Below are 22221 nucleotides of genomic sequence, written 5' to 3' on the forward strand. Positions count from 1 at the left end.
GCTTTGAGCTGTAAGTGTATTATTTACAATATATTTCTTTTTCCATCCACTTTCCGCTTTTCACTCAAGAAAGTATAGTCTAGAAATACAGTGCCCCAGTATGTTTTTATAATATTCTATAGCTTTAAACACTATTGCATTTTCAGCATCTGCGTGCAGAATGAACATTTCTCTACTTGAAGATTCTGTGCTCAAATTTTGATATAAATGATAAACATTATTCTTCACTCTTCCACCAGGTTTGATGATTTCTTATACAGTGGTATCTCTCGGAAGCCGAACATTTTGGTTTTTGAATGCTGGAAAACCAGAAGTAAATGCTTCTGTTTTCAAACGCGTCTTAGAAGTCGAACGGCTTCCGTTGCATTTTTTTAAATTTTCTCCACTGCAATTGCAGACCGCCCTTTGCGCCTCGGTTTTTGAATGTTTCGGAAGCCGAACAGTCTTCCAGAACGGATTATGTTAGAAAACCAAAGTACCACTTTATTATTGTTAGTTTTAGCTGCCTTCTAATAGATGCAACAGCTTCATATAGATTTTATTCAATTAATTAAAAAATACCCAAATAACAGTTGAAATAAGTTTATAAATAATGAAACTTTTAAAAACAGTTGCTAAGACTCAAAATATTTCCAATGTAAGATCCCTGAACATCCATCTGTCTTGAATGACTAATTTCCACAAGACATTTCTAAATTATGTACTTCAATCTAGTACAACATATGGGATAATACCATAACAGCCATGCTCTGAACTTCTCAGAAGCTATGGCTTCCCAGTACCTCCAGTTCTCCATATGAGTTAAAGGGGTGTGCTTTTAGCCTCCTCTCCTGAGGTCATTTTAGCATTGCTGGACAGGATGGAATGCAGATGGCAAATCAATTTACATCTAGCTGAAGGGAGTTCATGTGTGTTTTGAGAGTTCATCACCTCACATTTGAAACTGAAACCTCTCCTGTACTCTTTCTTATCTATCCTTATGAGATTTCTGACTCCTCCTGGCCATGAGTCTGAGATAAGAAGTTCAGAAACTTTTGTTGCTGGTGTAACACAATGTGGCAAACAGGAAATACGGTTCATTTCAAACAAGGCAATTTTAAACCACGGTTTCTGAAGCTGGCTTGTTGAAACTAACCACAGCTAGTGTTAACCACAATTCCAAGCTTGGATCACACAACAAACTGGCTAACTAAAGCAGAAGTGAAAGGATCTGATTGAATCTTACTGGCCATGTAGGAGGAAGAAAGGGGGAGCACTCAGTGTGGATCGTGCACATTGCACACCATAGTTTAGAGTGACATGTGAATGTGGCCAATAGCTCACTAGCAGTTATAGGATCTGGCAAATAATTCACCTATGCTTCAGGAGTGAAATGAAGCAGAAGTTTAGGGCTATTCTTATATTTTACCGCAGAATGTAAAGGACATCAAATCATCCCAAAAAGTATGCCACTAATTGGCAAATGGAGTAGTTATTAAAGAAGCCAGGTCAGAACCTTGGGGAACTATTTCTCCTTTGAAGCTGCCAATGTCATCAGTAAAGAACAGGGGTGGAGACAGTACCTGTCCACTACTGCTGAGTAGCAGCAAAAGGGGAATTAAAGCAAAAATGGTCCTCTGGGTTGTGAGACTGGCAACCGTAACTATTCTAGGTTGATTCTGGAGAGAAGAAGGAAAGACAGTGACATCAAAACACAAGGCAGCTTTATCTTCTCCCTTCAGCATTTCTCTGGTTCTTTCATCCGCCCCATCCTGCTGTTTGGCATACCTAGATACTTGCTTGAAAGAGAGAGTAGGGCTGGACTAAAAACCCAGAGAAAAGAGGGTTAGAGAAGCAGTAGATTCAGTCAGCATGTACTGTACTCAGTGGATGGACCAATGACCTGAATGCAGTATAAGCTTCATATGAGCCTATGATATAAAGGTATATACTGGTACTTTGGGTTGCAACTTAGTAGACCTACCTGCTATTCCCCTGACCTTAAACTGGAATGAAGCAATAATTTCACTTACATGACTTTGGATTTCTGTCATCTTATCAGAATGCCAATCCTTCTGCCTGCTGCCAGGGTGATTAGATGAGTGCATAGCTTTCTGTAATGCCAAAAGATCCTGACTATCACTCCCAGGCATCTGCAACACAGAAAGATTTTGGGGGCTGATCAATTCCTAAGCAGTAGATGTTCCAAACTGCTTCCCTTCTCCCAGCTTCCCACATCAAAGCAATGCAGGTGAAGCCTGTTATTGCAATGCCCCTTTAATATGTCCATATTAATAATCAGATTTGTAGATGCCATGCAGATTTGTTACAACCTCCACCTTTAAGGCATTCACATGCTGTTAGTGAAATCACTGTAAGAGAGAAAGAGCAGTTAAATAAGTGCATTGTTGTGTTTCACCCTCATTTCCATAGCATTCCATACTGCTCTTAAGATCATGAGCCACCTCCACAAAAGACAAAAACAAAACATGTTTTCTTTCTTCTAAAGAAAAAAGATCAATATATGAATTGAGAGTTATCAGGCTGTTTGTTGTACATTATTTGTGCAAGGAAATAATTTATTTCCCACCAAAGTAAAATGAAGTTTTTAATCACACAGGTTGCTAAGTAGTGCTACACTAGTTGCAAGGGGAAATGATGGCTGAACCCATCACCAGGATGGTTTGAGTATTCATAGAATTATTGGGGAGGGACGAGAAATTATTGGCTAGATAGTGTTTTCTCAGCAACTAAATCTTAGGATTAAAAACTTGTTAAAACATTAAATGTAGGGAGCTTAGCTTTATTCTGCCAATCAAAACAACAAGGCGGCTAATTACCACAAAACCTAAGGAAATTAAAGCTATTAAAAACAGACCAATATAGAGTTCTGTGGCAAATCAAGTTAATAAGAGGTTGCTTCGTTTTTCAAAGGAAGTTTCTTTTTGCTTAAGCCGAAGGAAAGAAATGGCAAACCATGTAAACAAGACTCAACTAAATAATATAAAGAAAGGATAACTTGAACATTAGTACCATGTGACTGATTTCAGATGATGTTGCATTTAATGGTTTGCTACAAACACCTATTCCTAATTTTTCAAAATATAACCATGCCACACTTCTCAGAAGTTTTGAAAACTTAAAAAATCTTTGAATTTGTGGAACTGGCTCAAGTTGCTTAGCTTGCATGAAGAGGCTTGTGATCCCATGGGAAAAATACATGCTGTTGTGGTCAGTAAAATAAATTTACTGAAATATTTGGTTTTGTTTTTTTTAATTCAGTGCTACCATTTTTAAAAGTCAATACCATAGGTAGAGTGACTACAGGAATCTTTTTCAAAGAAGAGCTATGCTTTAAGTGATTCTTTGTACTAAAAAGTGGAAAGAGTGATTTCTTGATGCTTGGATTCTCCGCCTTGTTGGATTCTGTCTGCAATATAAGATAAAAGACTAATTGCATAAATAACAGTATAATTCAGGAGAGCTACCCATGTCTCTTATCTGCACATATATGAACACTTTAATAAGTTAGCCATTTCTTATGCCAAATCTGCTGTGATATAATTGTGGCAAGATAAGATTAATTGCTCTGCTGAATAAAAAAGTGTCTATGGAAGAAACACACCTGCCCACTTAACACATTTCAAGAATGTGTCTGTCAAAATGCATGTATTTTATGTTCAGAATGAATTGATTTAACCAGGCTTTTGAATTTAGCATATGAACTCTTAGCAGAATCATGATAGCTGATTTTGCATGTAGTAAGGTGCATAAAATGTTTATCAGTTTACTTACACAATGTAGGGTTTTATATCATTATTGTTTAAGATCATTATATCCAGATGCAGCAAGTGGTAAGAGAAATTAGAAAAGGGTTTACTTGCATGCAAAGTAGCAACTGACTCCTAGTATGCACTTAACTAAAGTTATAGCTAGTTTCATTTTATTAACTAAACTAATTATCAAACAATAAGAGAAATACACCCTTCAATGAAAATGCATGTCCAAGGCTGCAATCCTAATTCCTAGGCTATAAACCTCACTGAGCACAGTGAATTTAATCTGAAGCACATATGTATAGGAGTTGTGCTCTGCATATGCCTTGTAGCTGACATATGTATTTCAGAAAGAATTATATGGGAGAAATAAATTATCTGCAGGCTATGAAAAACTTAGTTGCACTACAGTGTTATGTGCCACTTCTTAATCACAGGCCAGCAGTTTCAAATAAAACTGCTCAGAAAAAATAGCTTTGCTACTTAGCATCCTGAAATCTTCTTTTCATAGCAGTAGGGAGGATCCAAAGTGACTGCAATAGAGGTGATTGTTGTTGTTTTGTTATTCTTTTATTTTTTCTGCAAATATATATTCCATACTATAATTCCCCCTTCTCACAGTGTCCAACATGCTCTCTCCCTAATTTTGCACTCACAATTATCCTGTGAAGTAGGTAAGACTGGATATTTAACCTGAGTTCTCCCTAGTGCTATTCCAACATATTTTAACAACTAAGCCACTCTCTTTGCCTCTGTTTCAGAAAGAAACTAGTGAGAAATGTTCTTATGGCAAAGCATTGTGCTAGCTTGAAATAGGCAAATAAAGCTAGCACAAAATATTTTCACCGCTGAATATGAAGTAGTTGCGGCAATTATGCTGACGTCCTATAGCTGTTGATTTACACCAGTTTCTATGTACAGCTATGTGGTCTTTATTACTGTACAATAATTCATTACAATAACCGGGGACACTGATTTGTAGCTGGCTCCATAATGGCCAAAATTTTACAGATTGGCACACAAAAAGCCCCAGATCCTATGCACAGCATATTGCTTATTTTCTCATTTCTGTGCCATATGACAGCTTTGCACACTGATCTAGCCATGGTGAACAGAAGCTTTGATCTAAACCGTCTCACAGACCAGTATCTTGGGTTGAGTCACAATGTCTTAGCAGATTATGATCCTTTACTGAAACAATAGGTAAAGTTTTGCCAATATCTAACTATAGATATTTCCATTATGTTAGATACATGCAACAGAAGCTAAATTCTCCTTTCAACTCATTTTTAACCCACATCAGCAATTTCCAAGGAAACATTTCCCAGCTTTAATTTTGTCTAACTGCACTACATTATGGGTTTGTATCCATGCAATAATACTTGCTCACAAGAACAAAGGTGGGTTGGCAGAAAATGGGGGAAATGGGCATGAGACTGCAGAGTTTAACGAAAGTGGTTAAATGTGAGAATGCAGATATCACAAGACCAGATAATGCTCATTCATATGAGTGTGACTTGTAGCATGCTCACCCAAAACATGGCAATTATGAAGCCATATTAAACATGTTATCCATTTTATCCAGACTTAAATTGGTATACAGTAACAGTTAGAAAAAAGAAATCCAATGGAATTTCAACCAAACTATGTTCAAAGTTGTGTTTCCAAATGAGAATTCATCATGCTAAATACAATAATCATTTAAGATATCAGCTATATTGCTGCAGGTATTACAATACTATAAACACTAATGCCACTTATTTCTATGTAAATTAAATACCATTTACCAGAGAATATGAATTCTAACCACATGCTTTCACTGCACTCATTATTTGATATTAAAACAGCATATGCATGCATGCAGATGCATCACCCATTCTCATACAAAAATATGCTTTTTAATTAGTTAATTCCTAATACATTACCCTGTAAAATTTATGCAATAAATTATTTTCTGTGTCTAGCCTGCCTCATTCCAATTCTAGTTTAGCTATTTTATTTTTCAACTGTATGCATAAATGCCTTTCTTTGTAAATTAATTGGAGATCTCTAAAAATCAGACGCATACAATGCTAAATACAACATTTTAAAAAATGCAGAAATCCCCCTTTTAAGCTACCTTCATTATATCTGCTGAAAGAATTTATTGTTCGAACAATACTGCACTAACTGGTATTTACTGTTTTTATCAAATGCATTTTAATCTGTTCAGCATATCATCATGATCTGGGATACTATTATGGTGTACTGATAATGAATAAGATTGAAGGTTATGCATGTGGGTATGATAAGACCAATCATTCCCCTCCTCTCCACACCAACCAGCCAGAACAGAGAGCATATTTAGAAGCATCTCCCAAGCTATGAAACTGGTTATTCAGAGCGAGCGCAAGCCCATCCAGAACACTTTGTACTTCTACTCATGGATCAGTTTGTCTATTGACCAGCAGTACTTCTGCCTCGTCTGGATGAAGACTCAGCTTGTTAGCATTCTTTGTTTAGTCTTGCCATACTATAGACTTCAAAAGAAAATATTTCCACGGAAGTAATCCTTCAGATACTTTTGTTTTCAGATATGAATAATTATATAGCTGACAACTGTGAAACTAGTTTCCTGAGCCCAAGCGGGGGTGGCTTTAGGTATTTTTCTTGAATTACAGCACTCTACTTCCCTTGCCCACATAGTAAATTGCTTTTGATATTATGAGCTTCAAAAACAACTTGTGATCATCTTGGAGTCAACTCTCTAAAGTGAGAAATTCTGCTGGTCAGCATAAACCAATTATGTAAGTCTAAGTAGCTCTACAGATTTCAGCCTAAAATGTTTATATGCAGATAAGCGTAAACATCTGAAAAGGAAAACTGATGCTTGATAAAACTATGACATAAAAACAAACTTTTTAAAAATAGGAAACTGAAATTACTTACAGATTGAGATTTCTTTTTCTTCTTCTTTATCGCCCTGAAAAACCCTTGCTTTTCTTTTTCCTTTAGTTGCTCAGAATGAGCATTTTCAGGACTTTTCCTTAACACAGAGGGGGAAAACAAACAAACAGAAAGCCAACTTTAGCAAAAAAAAAATTTTTTTTACATTGGATTATATTATGGAGTCATCATTTTCACAGGAATGGGTATGAAGAATCTCCTCAGGCCTCAAAAGTCCTAAAACATATAGGGCTGCACCTGAATTCTGATCTAGATTTTCATGATAGAAAATAAGCAGTGCAAAAAGGAAAGCAAATTTTGGGGGCCAGAGGTGAGGAGTAAGACTTACCCAAACCCACAATGAGTTCTGGCAGGTGTTCCCAGTGCATTTGCTAAGGAACTCTAGGCACATGTACGGGCTGACGACATTAGCTCAGACCACTGTTCAGGGGTTTTGTGTAACCTACATGTGCTACCAATAATTTTTTTGTGTTGACTGATTATATTAACATTACTTTGCCTAGAGGCCTAATTCAGAAAAACACTTGAACGTTTCACTTAAAAGATTTAGTTTTGGAAACTAAATAATTCACCATGAGTCTGACTTAAACATGTTAATAATATAGGAATACCAATGAAATGCGCAGCAATAAAAGGTTCAAGAAAATAGAAATTGTTAAGTGAAACCCTTTCCCATCACCTGTTCTGTTTTAAAACATCCCTTAAACACACCAACTTACCAGGGATCAAAAGCAGTTTGTCTCTTTGAGTGGCTTGTTACACTACTACTTTCTGCTGGTAGTGAAGGTATTCTGTTTGAGGCACTATTATCTAGGAATGTTCCCTCTGGGCGTGGAGATGGGACTGTAATTGAAAAAAAATAAATACAAAGCTGCCATATATCTATCATCATCTGAATCTCACCAGCTTTTGTCTCTATTTACCATGCTGATTATTTACAAAGCATGACATCCTATCAGAATTGAGAAATGAATGAAAAGACACTAGGTTTTAGCATGTGGAAAACATAACCGGCTTATTCAATTTGCTCCTGTAAGTCGGATGGCAAATTGGAGGATAGCAGCCGAAACCTCTTTAGGAAATACGGCTGAAAACTTTCAAGAGAAGTTTACCTCTGAAAGAAGCATTTCAGCTATGAAATAAAACTAGTAACAAACACGAAGGGCTTAATAATAAGAAATGTATAAGCATGCATAAGCAACTTATTGCATTTAAATGAGTATGAACAAAACATAGAACTAATATAGCAGCACATAAATGCCATTTATGGATTTGTGTATTTTTACAACCCTGAAGTTACATTTTTTAAAGTTGGTGATATTTATTCCTTTAACTTTAACAAATGAATACAATTCAAGCAAAACAACAATGCAAGAGACAATGAGAAACTTACAAAGAGGACAGGGAGGACACATCAGTAGAGAGAAGAGAAAGAAGAAAAGAGGGTAGGAAACAAAAGACAAAAAGAGTTGAAAGGTAGGTAAATAAAAAACTAATGGAAGTACTTGAGCTTTAGTACTGAAACAAATCCATACTTCTGCCAAATAAAATTTGTATGTGACTTTTCTTCCATAAAGTAAGTTTGTCCTTACACATTGACCTCCCTCTGTCCACTGCTCAACAAAAAGAACGGAGGGATTTCAAGTGTGTTAAGTATCAACCTCTTTACCACCAAAGAATCTCACTGAACCAATAAAATGTGACTTTGTAGAAAGTGCACATAAAGATGGAGCAAAACCGAAAGAAAAAGGATAAAGAAAAATTACTACAATATTTCACTTCATGTAGGGATGCTCCAACACATATGCACAAAGCTCGCATTTGAGCAGACAGGTTAGGAGGCCAGTGTGAACGGGGCAGAATTTTCTGTTGAATCAACAAGATCTGAGGCCTCTGACTGAATTCAGAATCACCTTCTACTGTAGAGCATAGGTTCTAACATGGGCAATTGACAGCAATTTATCTGTAATAACGTTAAGCACCAACAGTTGGACAAAGTATTCTATTCAAATACTCAGCATAATACAAGAGAGAATTTGGTTCCAAAGGACTACAGGCCTCTAGACTAAATCTGAAGGCACTGTAAATATTTTTGGGTCACTTTGGTGAGAAATGTAACTAATAAATTATGATGTTGATGACATTGCTATATTGCCACAAAAAGCAAACTAAACTTCTCAAGTTGAAGAAATTAAAATCATTTTCTTTAATATCCCAATAATTTAGTAGATTCGTTTGTCTAACCAGTCCCTTAATTACACTATTTTAACTCTAATAAGAATCTTCAGATTCTTGCACAGTGTCAATTCCTGGATATTATTAATGTGTGTCCATGCTGTGTGTGATTGTTGGCAATTTAGAAAAGTTAAGATGGACATGCCTGTAATTTCCAGGCCTATATTACTTAGGCACTTCAGTCTTGATATTCAACATTTAATATCACACTCTTAGAAAGTATTACAATACTGACACAGGATAGGGAGAATAAAGCCCCTCAGCATCAAAGGGTAGCAACAGTTTTTGAAAAAAGTCATTGTGTTCCTCCAAGCTAGCTTGTTTCAATAAACCATAACTAAGATTTACTGCATAATGGGTAAACTGTGGTTAACTTAAAATGGAAGTGAAACCTTCCAGTCTCCTCCTTGCAGCCACACTGGAGAAGAAACAGCATGCATGTGTTAGGCTTACATAGGCTCCTTTCTGTAATTATAAACCAAAATTTATGGTTTTGGACAAATACTACCTATGAGTTTGAATGGTCAAATTATTTTTATCCAAACATAACCTGTCAGAGCTGCTCATATGTCTATAATTAGAGTAATTTTAAAAAATCTGGATAAGCTGAAGTCGTACAATATCTTGACCTACCAATGATGCATATACAAGTGACAGAGAAAAATGAGAGATAGGGTGCAACCCTTGTATCCAATACCAAATGAACAGGACCCAAATATATTCAATAGGATACAAGCAGGCATAAACTAAATACTGAGATGGAAAACCAAAGCGAATTCAGAGGACTACTTTAAATTTTAGCTTAAAGCCATTCCATTTCATAAATACTGCACACATATACATAAATTCCATTAGTAAAATATTTCAAATTTAAGTATATATTTGGAAGGAATAGAAAGTTTGGTATTTTAAAATACCACTAATTTCAATGGGACAGGCTGACCTTTCCCTCTAAAGACAATGGGATTTCAGCATTCAAAAATGTGGATGAATCACACCAATTATTTCTTGTAGCTGCAGTCATGTCTGAAAAGAAGTTCATCGGTCCAGAGCCTAGACTAAGGCCCAATTCATAGGAGCTGTTGTAATCATACATACTCTTCCCTCCTTCACACATGAAAGCAGAAGTTAGCCATTTCCGTTTCTAATTTGCTGCAAGCCACAGTTTGCAATTTTATCTAAATGTGAAAAACTGCGCATAACGGCAAACCAAGATATGATGGTATTTCTGAATGTCGCCAGTAAGTTAATACAAAAAACCTCTGTTGTATTATTTCTAAACTGCACTCTCAAAAAGGTGCAACAAAAAAAGCTATAACCAAGGCTGCAGTCCTATGCATATGTTATGAGTATGCAACCTGAACACAATAGTACTTACTTCTGAGTAAACACGCTTAGGTTCGGTCTGTAAGACTACTTAACTGAACACAAGTCTAAAGGTGCAGCCAAACCCTGCATATCTACCCACAAGTAGAAGCAAAAGTTGTAGAAGAAGGGAAGGAACCTCTACTAAAACAAAAGGACTTTCATCTTTAAGTCTTGCCTAGCTTTAAAAGGACAGAAGGCTCCTCCCACCTGTCCTGAGTTTGTCTGCCTGGGGAAAGAGTGAAATCAGTTCTCAAGTTAAATAGGTAGTATCTTTTATCTGAACAATGGAAGAAATATTGATCAAATTCCATGAGATAAAAATACCTCTGTAAAAGCTACCAACTCTCCTAGGTACAGGATCATTATATAGAAGTCTATTTTCTTTTGTGGATGCTCCATCATCTGTGTGCTGATCATGATATGCTCCACCCTAAATAAAAGAACAATCAATTTGTTAAGCCAAAGAGCTCTGTTCTCCATTGGTATGTAACAGGACAAGAAGGAATCTGCCCATAACCTCATTCTACATTTATGAGTATTTGTTAAAATGAAACTTGCCTCCACACAAAAAACAAAAGGATTATGTTAAATGATATTTGTTCCAAAGCCGTATGTTAAGAACTGTAAAGTGACTAGATTTTATTTTTTCATGAATTAAAAAGCGCACAGCACCCACCCTAGAGATCTTGCAACTGAAATCAAATCTGGACAGTCCGGTGACAACAATGAAAGAAAAACACAATTACTTATTACTAAATCCACCCCAACCTGGAGGCTCGGTAACAGAGGAATACCATATCTAAAATATGCCCCCATATTGTCTTTAAAACAGCCTGAACTAGAACAAATATTAACACCTCCACAAATTCCACTAATAAGTGAGAGAAAAGGCTGGTTAAAAGTTGAAAAATAGATGATGACAATGACAACAACTGCCATACAGTTTGCTACAGTGACCATCATATATTCTCTACAGGCGGCAACAACCGTTCTGTACAGGGGTACTGTTCCTGGTCCCTGTGCACATCAGCGGAACATGTGTAAGCCCGTTCCGCCCTCTTTTCCAGCCATTTTGGGGGTCAATGTGATGCCCGCATGCACAGTCAATTAGACGTGCCTAAAACAGTCGTTGCCTGTATTCACAACAATGCCTGTTTATAGTTCTGGTATTGTTTTATGGGAACACCTGAATACTGAAGCCAATTCACATTTACTGGCTGTGTTTACCAGTTAAAAGTGCAATTGCATAGAACTGCATATATTTTGAAAAACTACTTAAAATTCCAGGAGTCTGATACTGTTTGCACTCCTAACCCACAGTTTCTACCCACTGAAGTAGATGCATTTCTTAAACATACAAATACTGTCTAATTAACCAAGTTGAAGGATCTTAAGTCAATACAGCACCCCTCTGAATGGTTTGTAGTTGCAACCTGTGCTGTTTTGTAAATCAGACATCTTCAAAGTCCCCCCCCCCACTCAAAAACCATCACAAGGTACATGAATAAAGCAAATGCTATTACCCAGGCATAGGCAAACTCAGCCCTCCAGATGTTTTGGGACTACAACTCCCATCATCCCTGACCACTGGTCCTATTAGCTAGGGATGATGGGAATTGTAGTCCCAAAGCATCTGGAGGGCCGAGTTTGGCTATGCCTGCTTACCGCATAAAATTACAGATTTAAGATTTTATTTTAGGAGTGTTTCCTCTAGCTAGACCAATTTTTCCAAAACATAAAACCCCCCACTGCTCCCATCATCTAGACTCCATCGCTTCCCCTTTCTTCCTGCTACCTCTCCAGCATATTGCAACTTCCAGACCAATGACTATGTAAGAGCTTCCCTGCTAGATAATACCAAGGTATCAGCTAGTGAACCTGTTTCCAAGTGCTCTTCCCTGCTGTTTGTCTCTCATTTTTAAAAACCTGTGGAAGTTCTATCCTTTCTTTAAGTACAAGTGCCAATGGCAGGAGGGAGGAACAGAACCTGGCCAGTAAGTAGAATCCTCAGCTCCCCTACCCCATTGGCCACTTTGACCTGTCAGTCGCCTGATGTCACCATGACATCAAGTGACTAAACTTCAATGGAAAGAATCAAGAGCACACCCAATTATTTCATTTCTTCCTTTGCAGGCACAGCTTGGAAGATCTTTTGAATCCCTGGCTTGAATTCAAGTGGAGCTCTTCCTAGTCAGTTTGTATACGGCAAAAAAATTAAAGGCTGCTGAAATGCAAGCCTTGCTTGCAGATGTACAATGAGTGCACTAACTTTCCCGACTGTTCCTTTGGAGTTGTGACCACACCTGAAAAACAGCCTTGTAGGCCAAATTGGGACCCTTGTTGGGCCATAGTTTCCCCATGCCTGACATATGGCAAAGTTTTCATGGGCTGTTTTAACCTATGCTAGGCGTAGCCTAGTTGTTTGCTCTTCGAAGGAAAGGTGAAGAAATACCCATAATTTCTTTGAATTTCTCATATCTAAAATCTGCCTGTACTTATCCCAAGATCAACTACTGTTCAAAACTATTCTTTAAAAAATGTATTCAAAAATCTGGGTAAAACTATTATCAACACAAAGTAATAGCCTTATGACACATGCAACTTTCAGGATTGCGAAGGCTACGGAGAACAATGCACATCACCTTGAGCTCCTTGGAAGAAGGCTGGGGTATAAATGTAATAAATAATTTCAAGCATTTATGTTCACACAACAGGTTTCACCTATTTTTATAATAAAGTAAAAGTTCTAAATGGATATCAAAGTGGGTCTCCCAGGGTGGGGTAATTCCTACATTTAACAATTTAGTTATATGCTCACTCATGACAGACATACAAAATGGGGAAGAGGAGTCTCTCCAACAGTCAAAATACAAACTAACCCTACTGGTATCTTCTGTACAGTCTTCACGGGAGGAGCCAACAGATCTTGTGAGTGACTTATGCTGCACCTGTGGAGATAATAGTTGCAGGCTGTTTGCTCTGGCTGCCATCCCTTGCCCTACGCTTAAGCCACCCTCTGAGCCCTTGGTCCTCACTCTGTCCCGGCTCACATACATAGAATGTCTATGAGGGCGCTGCTGTGAAGAAAAGGGACTTGTATAACCTAAACCATAAGAAAAAGATTCATGGGGAGCAGATAAAGAGTGTGAATGGCTTCCATCCATGTGATCTGGCAATTTCAGCTCCTCCATAGTTTTGGAATGTCTTGTAGATGGTCTTCGCGATTCAAGCGTACCGTCACTTCTGTTATTTCTTGCAGAAGGACTCAGCAAAGTCCTGTTGTCAGCATGGCGTGGAGGTGTTGGTGTGGTAGGAGAGTTCAAGTCCAAGCAGCTGGATGGAAAATACCTACTGTTGTTTGGTTCTGCAACTTGAACCCTGGCCTCGGAAAGATTACCCACAGATTTGGAATCTGTCAGAGCCCCATGACTTTTTGACTTTGTTCGATATGAGGGACTCTTTGAAGACTGAGGAATAGTATCAATGTAACTGTGCCGGCTATGCCTTTCGCCTGGTTGCAGCGTGCCAGTTTTGCTCTGAGAACTCTCCATAAATGAGTGGCGGTTGTGCTGAGATCTGGAATTTGACTTCAAGTATTTTGTACCTGGACCATCAGATGCTTTGGGATCCGAATTAAAATCAAACTCAGTTTTTGTTTTTGCTTCTTTTGGACTGAGGAGGTGTGGGATGTTGTTATTAGCTAGATCCTTGCTTCCAGATCCAGGAGCGTTAGTTGGCTTTTTGGAAAGCATTGGGCTATGTGAAGCAACAGGCATATTTCCATTTAGAAAGCTTTCATTTGATGGAAGAACTTCTTCTCTCTGCAATCCAACTCCTATATTCTGTATATCTTTGCTGTTTGATCTGTGATGAGACTGTACAGCAGTACTTTTGCTAGCTTGAGTTCTATATTATAAAACACAGAGAAAACAAATGTTAATTTCTACCTTTAAACACCAGTTGCTTCAGTAAACTTGGTGTTTAAGATTTGCTTACATACAGCATGGACTGGAGACTGTTGGCACTGAGATGGCTAACTTGTTTGTTCCAAGTGCCTAGTAAGTTAGAACAATTAAAGGAGAACCCACAAGATCAAGTTTTCAAAAGTAAAAGATGCACAGAATCAAAATGAACAAAGAAGCAATGAAGAGTACTTTGTTCACTCCTGATATGATTCAAGTATAGGAGGCTCAAAGACTCAAATAGAACAGCAACTGTCATAAACACAGAAGGTACTCTTCACATGAGTCACTGTGCCCAGTTAACAGGCAACAGTTTCCATTAAATCCAGTGAACATGTGAATTGCTAGGGCATCAATATCCCAATATCCCGGTGGCAAGAGATGGTTTGCACTTACCTGTTGGATAAGGTGTTACTATCTCCATGGTAAGGTTTTCTTTTAGTTGACCGTGAAGGTGAACGATCCAAGAGCCTCTGAGTTTGAAATGCTGGGTGGTTCAGACACTGCTCTGTTAAGTATCTGTCAGCTGGATCCAGTTTCAGTAAGTTCTTTTGAATAGAAATTCGGGTTTAAGTAATAAAGCTGAGTTGTATACCATTTGGAAGCAAAAAGTATTTGGCCAATTAATATTTAAACACTGCAATTTCTAAGAAGTATTTTGTACAACTGAAAACTATTTTAAACTATTTGCCTATTTTTCCTCTATCTTGTATTTAAAACATTGATTCTAAGTGCTATAACTATTGTGAAAAACTCACGCTACAAACTGATGTAGATGTATTCAGCATGAATAACCCTGGGGCCAAGTAGCCACTGGAACCTATAACATTTGGGCCTGATAACAAGCAGTTGGGTTGCTGCAGAAGGTAGGAAATAGATTTTATTTTCTATTTGGCTCCTAAAAAACTTAAGTTTCACAAAACCATTTTGTTCCTCTGGTTATTCATTTATTTTAATAAGCTGGAGAAGGCACTTACTGAAATAAACACCATTATCTCTATTGCTAACGTGTTAACACATTATTTATATTAATGTGGACTAAATTCAGTTTTTTGTATCACCTGAAAAGAGGTCTACATTGTGGTAAATAGGAGAATTACACTGCTTTCACAGACAAAAATAATGAATGAAAAATACAATTTTCTATTTTTTAAAAACAGAGTAATACTCAGCAAAAGGCATAATTCCCCTGAAGTATCCCTGGTACCGTTTCAAATATTTGAAGCTGATTTGAAAAAGAAATCAGCATCACACAGATTTACTACTAACATCAGAACAGCAGTGGAACATAGAAGCAATAATACATAAAATAATAATACTCCTACCTTCATAAGGTCAAGTAAAACACCACTTAAGATTCCTAAATATCTCCTTTCCAAAGACTGTGGATGGTTAACTGCAGGAAACTGTATAAAAATAATTTCCATACATTAGGAAGGCACATTTATAAGTCATCAAAGTACTGTTTGTGGTATATGCTGCCTAAAATACCTGGGACAATATACAATAGCATAGATAGCTTAAATACAGATTGGCCTCTTGAAATAATCACACACATTAGAAAACCACAAAGATAATCGCCTTATTAAGGACATACTAAATGCACTCTATGTTTTGAAAAAGATTAATAGCACTTGTGCAGTCAGGGAGGAATAGAAAAGGGAGGAAGTCAGACCAGGACTATTGTGCTGGAGGGGAAGGAAAAGATGGGTTAATGCCCCTATTTTTTCCAATTAAAATTCCCCTCTTGAAAAATCACACAGTAGCTACATAGTCAACCACAAAATGCTATAAAATGCAGCTTGGACATAGGTAAAATATTCCACTAAAGGTTGTAAAGTTTCAGGGCACTATTTTCAGTTTTTTGTTTGTCAAGAATTGAACAAAGACAATATGTCAATGGTAAGCTTCCATAGGTACATTGCTTTCTATATAATATTTTTGTAAGAAAAAAGTCATCATGCTGCAAGTTTGTGTGGCCACCACTAGGCGGCCAAGTGAATTGCAGCATGACAACAGTGGGAAGTGCATGTGAGCAAGCCAGCAGAGGAGGCAAATAAGTGGGCCAACTGGAAGTTCAGGCAGGCGTTGTTATCGCTGTCATTGCCACCTGTGTGCCCACTCACTAAAAGGCATGCACAAAAGGGCAAAGGAAGTCCGGGGTCTGAGTGAACAGGTGGCCCAGCTGAGCAAGTGATCCCGAGTAGGTGGTCCAGAAGAGTGAATGAGCAGGCAGCCCAAGAAGGCCTTCATTTGCTCCTTGTTATTGTCACGGCTCCCCTTCGACCGTCGCTACCAGAAGGAAGTGTGCAATATTAAATATATGCTTCCTTCTGTTGGTGGTGGCATGAGGTGAAACACCTTCTCCTGTTTGTTTGTTTGTTTATTTGTTTGTTTGTCTCACCTCTCCTCTGTAAGAAGTGGCGGAAGTGGGATCTTGGGACTGGAGTGAGCTGTGAGGGGATTCAGAGGGGGGAGCTCTTAGGGGATGGACGCTGGCAGCAAGGTGGCGGTTTAGAAGGTAGGAAGGGTGAGGGAGTAGGTGGGGCAGCGGGTAGGTGGGAGTAGAAATTTAAAGGCGATGTGGGGGTTGGTTGGGGTGCTGAAGGAGCAGTGAGGGGATGGGGGTTTAGGTGAGGGGTGGGGAGGAGGGCAGGGGTGGGGAGCAATGCAAGCAGGGGGAGGGGCAGCTCCTAGCAAATATTATATTTGGTTCTGTTTGATCCACCAGAGTTTACAAACTGCTAATTTTCTTGCTCTGGAAGATGTCTTGCATATACAATATCCTAGATCCAAAAGTAGGTCATATAAATGGTTTGAGAGCTTAATAGTGAGAGTTCTTCCCAAGTATAGCTTTAATTACATAACTTTTCAGCACTAGCATACAACATTCCAGACTGCTTGTCTCCCTTGATTAATAATGTTAAAAACTGAAGGAGAGCTGTTGTAAGAAGACCTACTGGAAAGGGAGTCATCATATATCTCAAATAGCAGGGTTTCACAAAACTTCAAAGGGTGAAGAGCTTGATCTCTTACTGCACTCTTCATTTAAATTACAGGAACTACTGCAACTTAGTATCTGCTTAATTGCAATTAATTTTACAAGTTGCCTAACTAAGAGGGTGATGTTCAACATTAGTCATACTCAGAGCAGACCCAAGTTGCTATGCTACTGCAGATTATTTTAATGTTTTAAATATGCAGTGAAGTCTTAGAATATCTTAAAAGATTTCCCCAACAGATGGGCTCTTCTGGCTGTCCAGATAAAATCTTTCTGAGGATGGAACTTTTTATAATATGGAAGATGGTAAAACAAGCTGCATCAAATATAAATTAATAATAATAATTTGTTTTTTATACTCTGCACATCTGGCTGGGTTTCCACTCTGGGCGGCTCCCAACAGAGCACAATAAAATGCCAAACATTAAAAACTTCCCTAAACATCATAAATATAATAGGCTTTTTATAAAGGAGGGATTGCCCCCAGCCAAAGATAAACACTGCTTATGCTGCCATCTCTTGTTATTAATCTCCAGAATTACCCTTGGTAAATTGACTTTTGCCAATACCACCTGTCCTGTCCTGCTCAAAAGTTATGTTCTTTCTAATCTGGTTAACAGAGGCTAACAGGTTAAAATTTGTTTTGACTTGCTGTGTTGACACTTCTGGAAACTCTTACACAGTGTAGAACAAGCAATATTTATCCATTTTTTTTTAAAAAAAAGAAATATCATTTATTTATCTTAAATTAATTATTTTAAATGTGAAACATACATATTTTATCTGTGAAATATACATATTTAATTCACTATATAGTATGGACTCTTTATCCTTCCAATCTGTAATTTTCAAATTTGCTGTGAACAGAATACTAGGAAATCTCTCTTCCCCCACCACCGACTAGACCTTGTGTATAGGGACCTATGTTAATGAATCATAATTACACACTTGCGTTAGTAGTGAAAAACAGAAATGGAAACACATTTATAAATATCTACCTCATTACAAAAATATTTATTGAACAGGGCGATTATTTTGGTACACACATATTGTCCACCTGGAAACATGGATGAAAAACTTAATTTAAGCATTACCCGCAGCCCATGGAAACGGGGATTGCTGTAGAAAAGCTTCATTTGCTCTGCAGGGAGTGGTCCTAGCACCTTCTGAATTGTAAAAAGTTGGTCAATTTCACTTTCGCCAGGAAACAAGGGCTGTCCATCACTAAGTTCCCCAAGAATACAGCCTACTGACCACATATCTACAGACTTGCCATATGGGGCTCTGAAAAGAAAACACATGGAAGTTATTGCTACTTTGCACACTAATACACATATTAAATTTAACAAATCAATGTTTTAATGTTTCCCCCTGTATTGTATCTAGGAAGAAATTCAGTATCAGGGGTCTCTCATCCTTTAGAGAAAAAAGCTCTCTGCTCACTCCTCCACCTTTCGCTGCAATAGATGGCTTTTCCTTAGAGCACCAATAGTTAAGGTAATATACAGAGGAAAATACAGTAATTGTACATGCTTCCACTGAAAAACTGGTTTTGAATTTGACAAAACCTGCCAGCCTTTTTATAGGAATTCACTCAAAAAAATATCCCCCCCCCCCCAAATCAGAATTACTAATGCTCTTGTTGATCTTACAACTGAACTGAACAAAATGTCTTTGGTACACTAAACATGTAGGTCAGGATGTTAGTCACATCTATTCCATTAATTAAGCTAAAAGAACCCAATAATGATATTTCAAACAGCAATAAACTCTTCAAAAATGTATTAAAAATTAAAATTTATTTGTTTAAAAAAATATAACATTTCCTTTTAAGAACCCTAGTTTATTAGACCAAAGACCCATCTCGCCCAGCATTCTGTTTCCACAGTGGCCAATCAGATCTCTTTGAGAAGCCTGCTAGCAGGACCAGAGTGCAACAGCATTCTCCCAATTTATGATTCCCAGCCATGAGTACAGTGGTACCTCTGGATGCGAACGCCACTTCTGCGCATGCACATGACGTCATTTTGAGCATCTGTGCATACGTGAGCGGCGAAACCCGGAAGTAACATGTTCCATTACTTCCGGGTCGCCATGGAGCACAACCCGAAAACGCTCAACCTGAAGCGTATTCATCCCGAGGTATGACTGTATTCAGAGGCATCCGGGCCAGGCAGGCAAAGGCATTTTGGCACCTGAGGCTAACCACAAAATAGCACACACACAACCCCCGTCAAAGAAGAAGGGGTGAGTGAAGATCTGCATCAGGAACACATCAGGAACAAGGGGAAAAGAAATATCTTTATTGGGAACAAGGCTGGGAGGAGACCAGCAGTGCCTCCTATTTACCAAAAGGCCTCTGTAGATGTGGCTTGGGGGTGCTGCTACTAAGGAGGCAGCAGATCTGGCCTCCAAGAAGGGTGCCACAGCTGTTGTTACTACCGCAGAAGCGGTATCTTCATCAACAATGACTCTAAGGTCCATTTTTTAGCCAGTCTCTGTCAATTCAGACTTCATTAGCATATATGTGAGATTTGGGGTTTTTTTTGTTTCAATCCACAAACTCACACCAGATTGCATTTTTCATCTTATCTCCCATTCATTTATTTCCAATCTCCCAGTTTGGAGATATTCTTTTGGCGCTTCTCACAATCTTTTCGTTTTAACTACCTCGAGCAATTTGTTATCGTCACCAAACTTCACAACGCACTCCTAACTCCTAATGAACAAGTTAAAAAGCACAGGTCCCAGAACTGATCCTTGCGGGACTCTACTTTCTACATTCATACATTGGGAGAACTGTCCATTTATTCCTACTCTATACTTCCAGTTTCTTAACCATAAGCAGCAACCTTAGCAGAAAGGTACTGCATCAAGCCTTACATATCCGGAAAGTAAGATAGTGTTTTTAGGATAAAGTAAGATGGTGTTTTTTCGGGACGCGGGTGGCGCTGTGGGTAAAAGCCTCAGCGCCTAGGGCTTGCCGATCGAAAGGTCGGCGGTTCGAATCCCCGCGGCGGGGTGCGCTCCCGCTGCTCGGTCCCAGCGCCTGCCAACCTAGCAGTTCGAAAGCACCCCCGGGTGCAAGTAGATAAATAGGTACCGCTTACCAGCGGGAAGGTAAACGGCGTTCCGTGTGCTGCGCTGGCTCACCAGATGCAGCTTTGTCACGCTGGCCACGTGACCCGGAAGTGTCTCCGGACAGCGCTGGCCCCCGGCCTCTTGAGTGAGATGGGCGCACAAACCCCAGAGTCTGTCAAGACTGGCCCGTTCGGGCAGGGGTACCTTTACCTTTTAAGATGGTGTTTTTAGGAGAATCGAGGTGGCTGAGGAAAGCCTTTCTGGTCTTTCCTTCCATTTTCTATGGGTAATAACTGGGCTTTTTTCTTTAAAAAAAAAATGTTTAGGGGTACTCTCATTTTGACTCAAGAAAATCACCATTTTATAGTTCAAATCGGGGAAAATAAAGACAGTAAATGAACAAAAGTACAAAGATTCCCAAAATGTTTAGGGGTATGCGTACCCCTGTGTACCCCCAGAAAAAAAATTGGGTAATAAGAACATAATAACAGCCTTGCTGAATCAGGCCACTCGTCCATCTAGTTCAGCATTCTGTTCTCACAGTGGCCAACTAGATGCACATGGGAAGCTTGCAAGCAAGACCAAAGCATAATGTACTCTCATGGGTACATTCCACACAATAAAAACCTGAATGCCCAGAATGTCTTCCTAGCAAATATTGTTTAAATGATACAAAAGAGACTCATGTTTAAACTGAATATGCATGTGCATATGTTCAATTTGCTGCTGCCAGAATTGCAAACAGTATGTAGATCTCATAAATGAGAAACAGCCAAGAGACAAAATACTTGAGTTTTATCTGAGCAAACTATGTGATTACCTGGCAGGAGCTTACATTAATAGGGTTGCTATATTTCAAAAGGTGAAAATCTGGTATATAACAATCCATGGCCAGTGTTTCCTCTGTGCTTGGAATGATTTTGTTTTAAGGCATGGCTGTCTGTAACTATTATTGCTACCTGTAACTATTATTGCTACCTGTAATTTTTCGCCCTATAGGACGCACCGGCCCATAGGACGCGCCTAGTTTTCAGGGGGGGAAATCAAGGGGGGAAATATGATTTCCCCCCCCCACAGCTCTGGGCGCAGTGGACAGGCTGCACGCAGCCTGTGCGCTACTCCAAGACCTTCTCCCTGCTTTTGCGGGAGGTGGCGGAATTCCCCCACCTCCCACAAAAGCCCACAGGAGCCCCACTTGACTCTGCGGGCTTTTTGACCAGGAGGGAGAAGGGACTGAAATGGCCAGTCAGTCCCTTCTCCCTCCTCGGGGAAAAGCCCCCAAGAGCGGCGCGCTCTTTAAAGGGGCTCCGCGGCTCCTGCGGGGTTTTCTAGGAGGTGGGGGAATTCCCCCCCCCCTTGTAGAAAAGCCAGCAGAAGCTGCGGAGCCCCTTTAAAGAGCGTGAGGCTTTTGCGGGAGGTGGGGGAATTCCCCCACCTCCCGCAAAAGCCCGCAAGACGGAGAAGGGACTGACTCTGCCAGTCCCCACCGCCAGCCTCAAAGCCCACCGCCAGCCTCAAACCCGGGTTGGAGAGTAGCGGCAAGGCGTCACGCACCTTCCTGCTGCCCCCCATCCTCTGGGGCTGGCGAAGGGGGAAGCGCTGCTTTCCCCACCGCCAGCCTCAAACCCGGGTTGGAGAGTAGCGGCAAGGCGTCACGCACCTTCCTGCTGCCCCCCATCCTCTGGGGCTGGCGATGGGGGAAGCGCTGCTTTCCCCACCGCCAGCCTCAAAGAGCAGACTCTCCTGGCTTCAGTGGAAGCAACGCGAAGCCTCCGGAGCGCAGGCTTCAGAGGCTTCGCGTTGTTATCGCTGAAGCCAAGGAGTCTGCATTCGCCCCATAAGACGCACACACATTTCCCCTTCATTTTTGGAG

The 22221-nt window shown here is 39.4% G+C and overlaps 1 protein-coding gene across 4 annotated transcripts in view; it reads right to left on the bottom strand.

Annotated features, from left to right (window-relative positions):
- The window catches only part of CDKL5 (cyclin dependent kinase like 5), a 63512-nt gene that overhangs the window by 7224 nt on the left and 34067 nt on the right, over positions 1–22221 (bottom strand). For 2 of the 4 annotated variants that reach the window (XM_082221632.1, XM_082221631.1), the window contains exons 9-17: positions 18362–18551; positions 15592–15672; positions 14663–14814; positions 13184–14210; positions 10629–10734; positions 7421–7544; positions 6684–6780; positions 3287–3409; positions 2013–2132 (exon numbers count right to left, since the gene is read on the bottom strand). In XM_082221632.1, coding sequence (XP_082077758.1) covers positions 2013–2132; positions 3287–3409; positions 6684–6780; positions 7421–7544; positions 10629–10734; positions 13184–14210; positions 14663–14814; positions 15592–15672; positions 18362–18551 — 2020 coding nt within the window. The remainder of the gene's footprint in view (positions 1–2012; positions 2133–3286; positions 3410–6683; positions 6781–7420; positions 7545–10628; positions 10735–13183; positions 14211–14662; positions 14815–15591; positions 15673–18361; positions 18552–22221) is intronic. The other 2 variants (XM_082221633.1, XM_082221634.1) reach the window with 2 other exon arrangements.

This window comes from Podarcis vaucheri, assembly GCF_965113315.1.
Source record: "Podarcis vaucheri genome assembly, chromosome: 4".
NCBI classification, from domain to species: Eukaryota; Metazoa; Chordata; class Lepidosauria; order Squamata; family Lacertidae; genus Podarcis; species Podarcis vaucheri.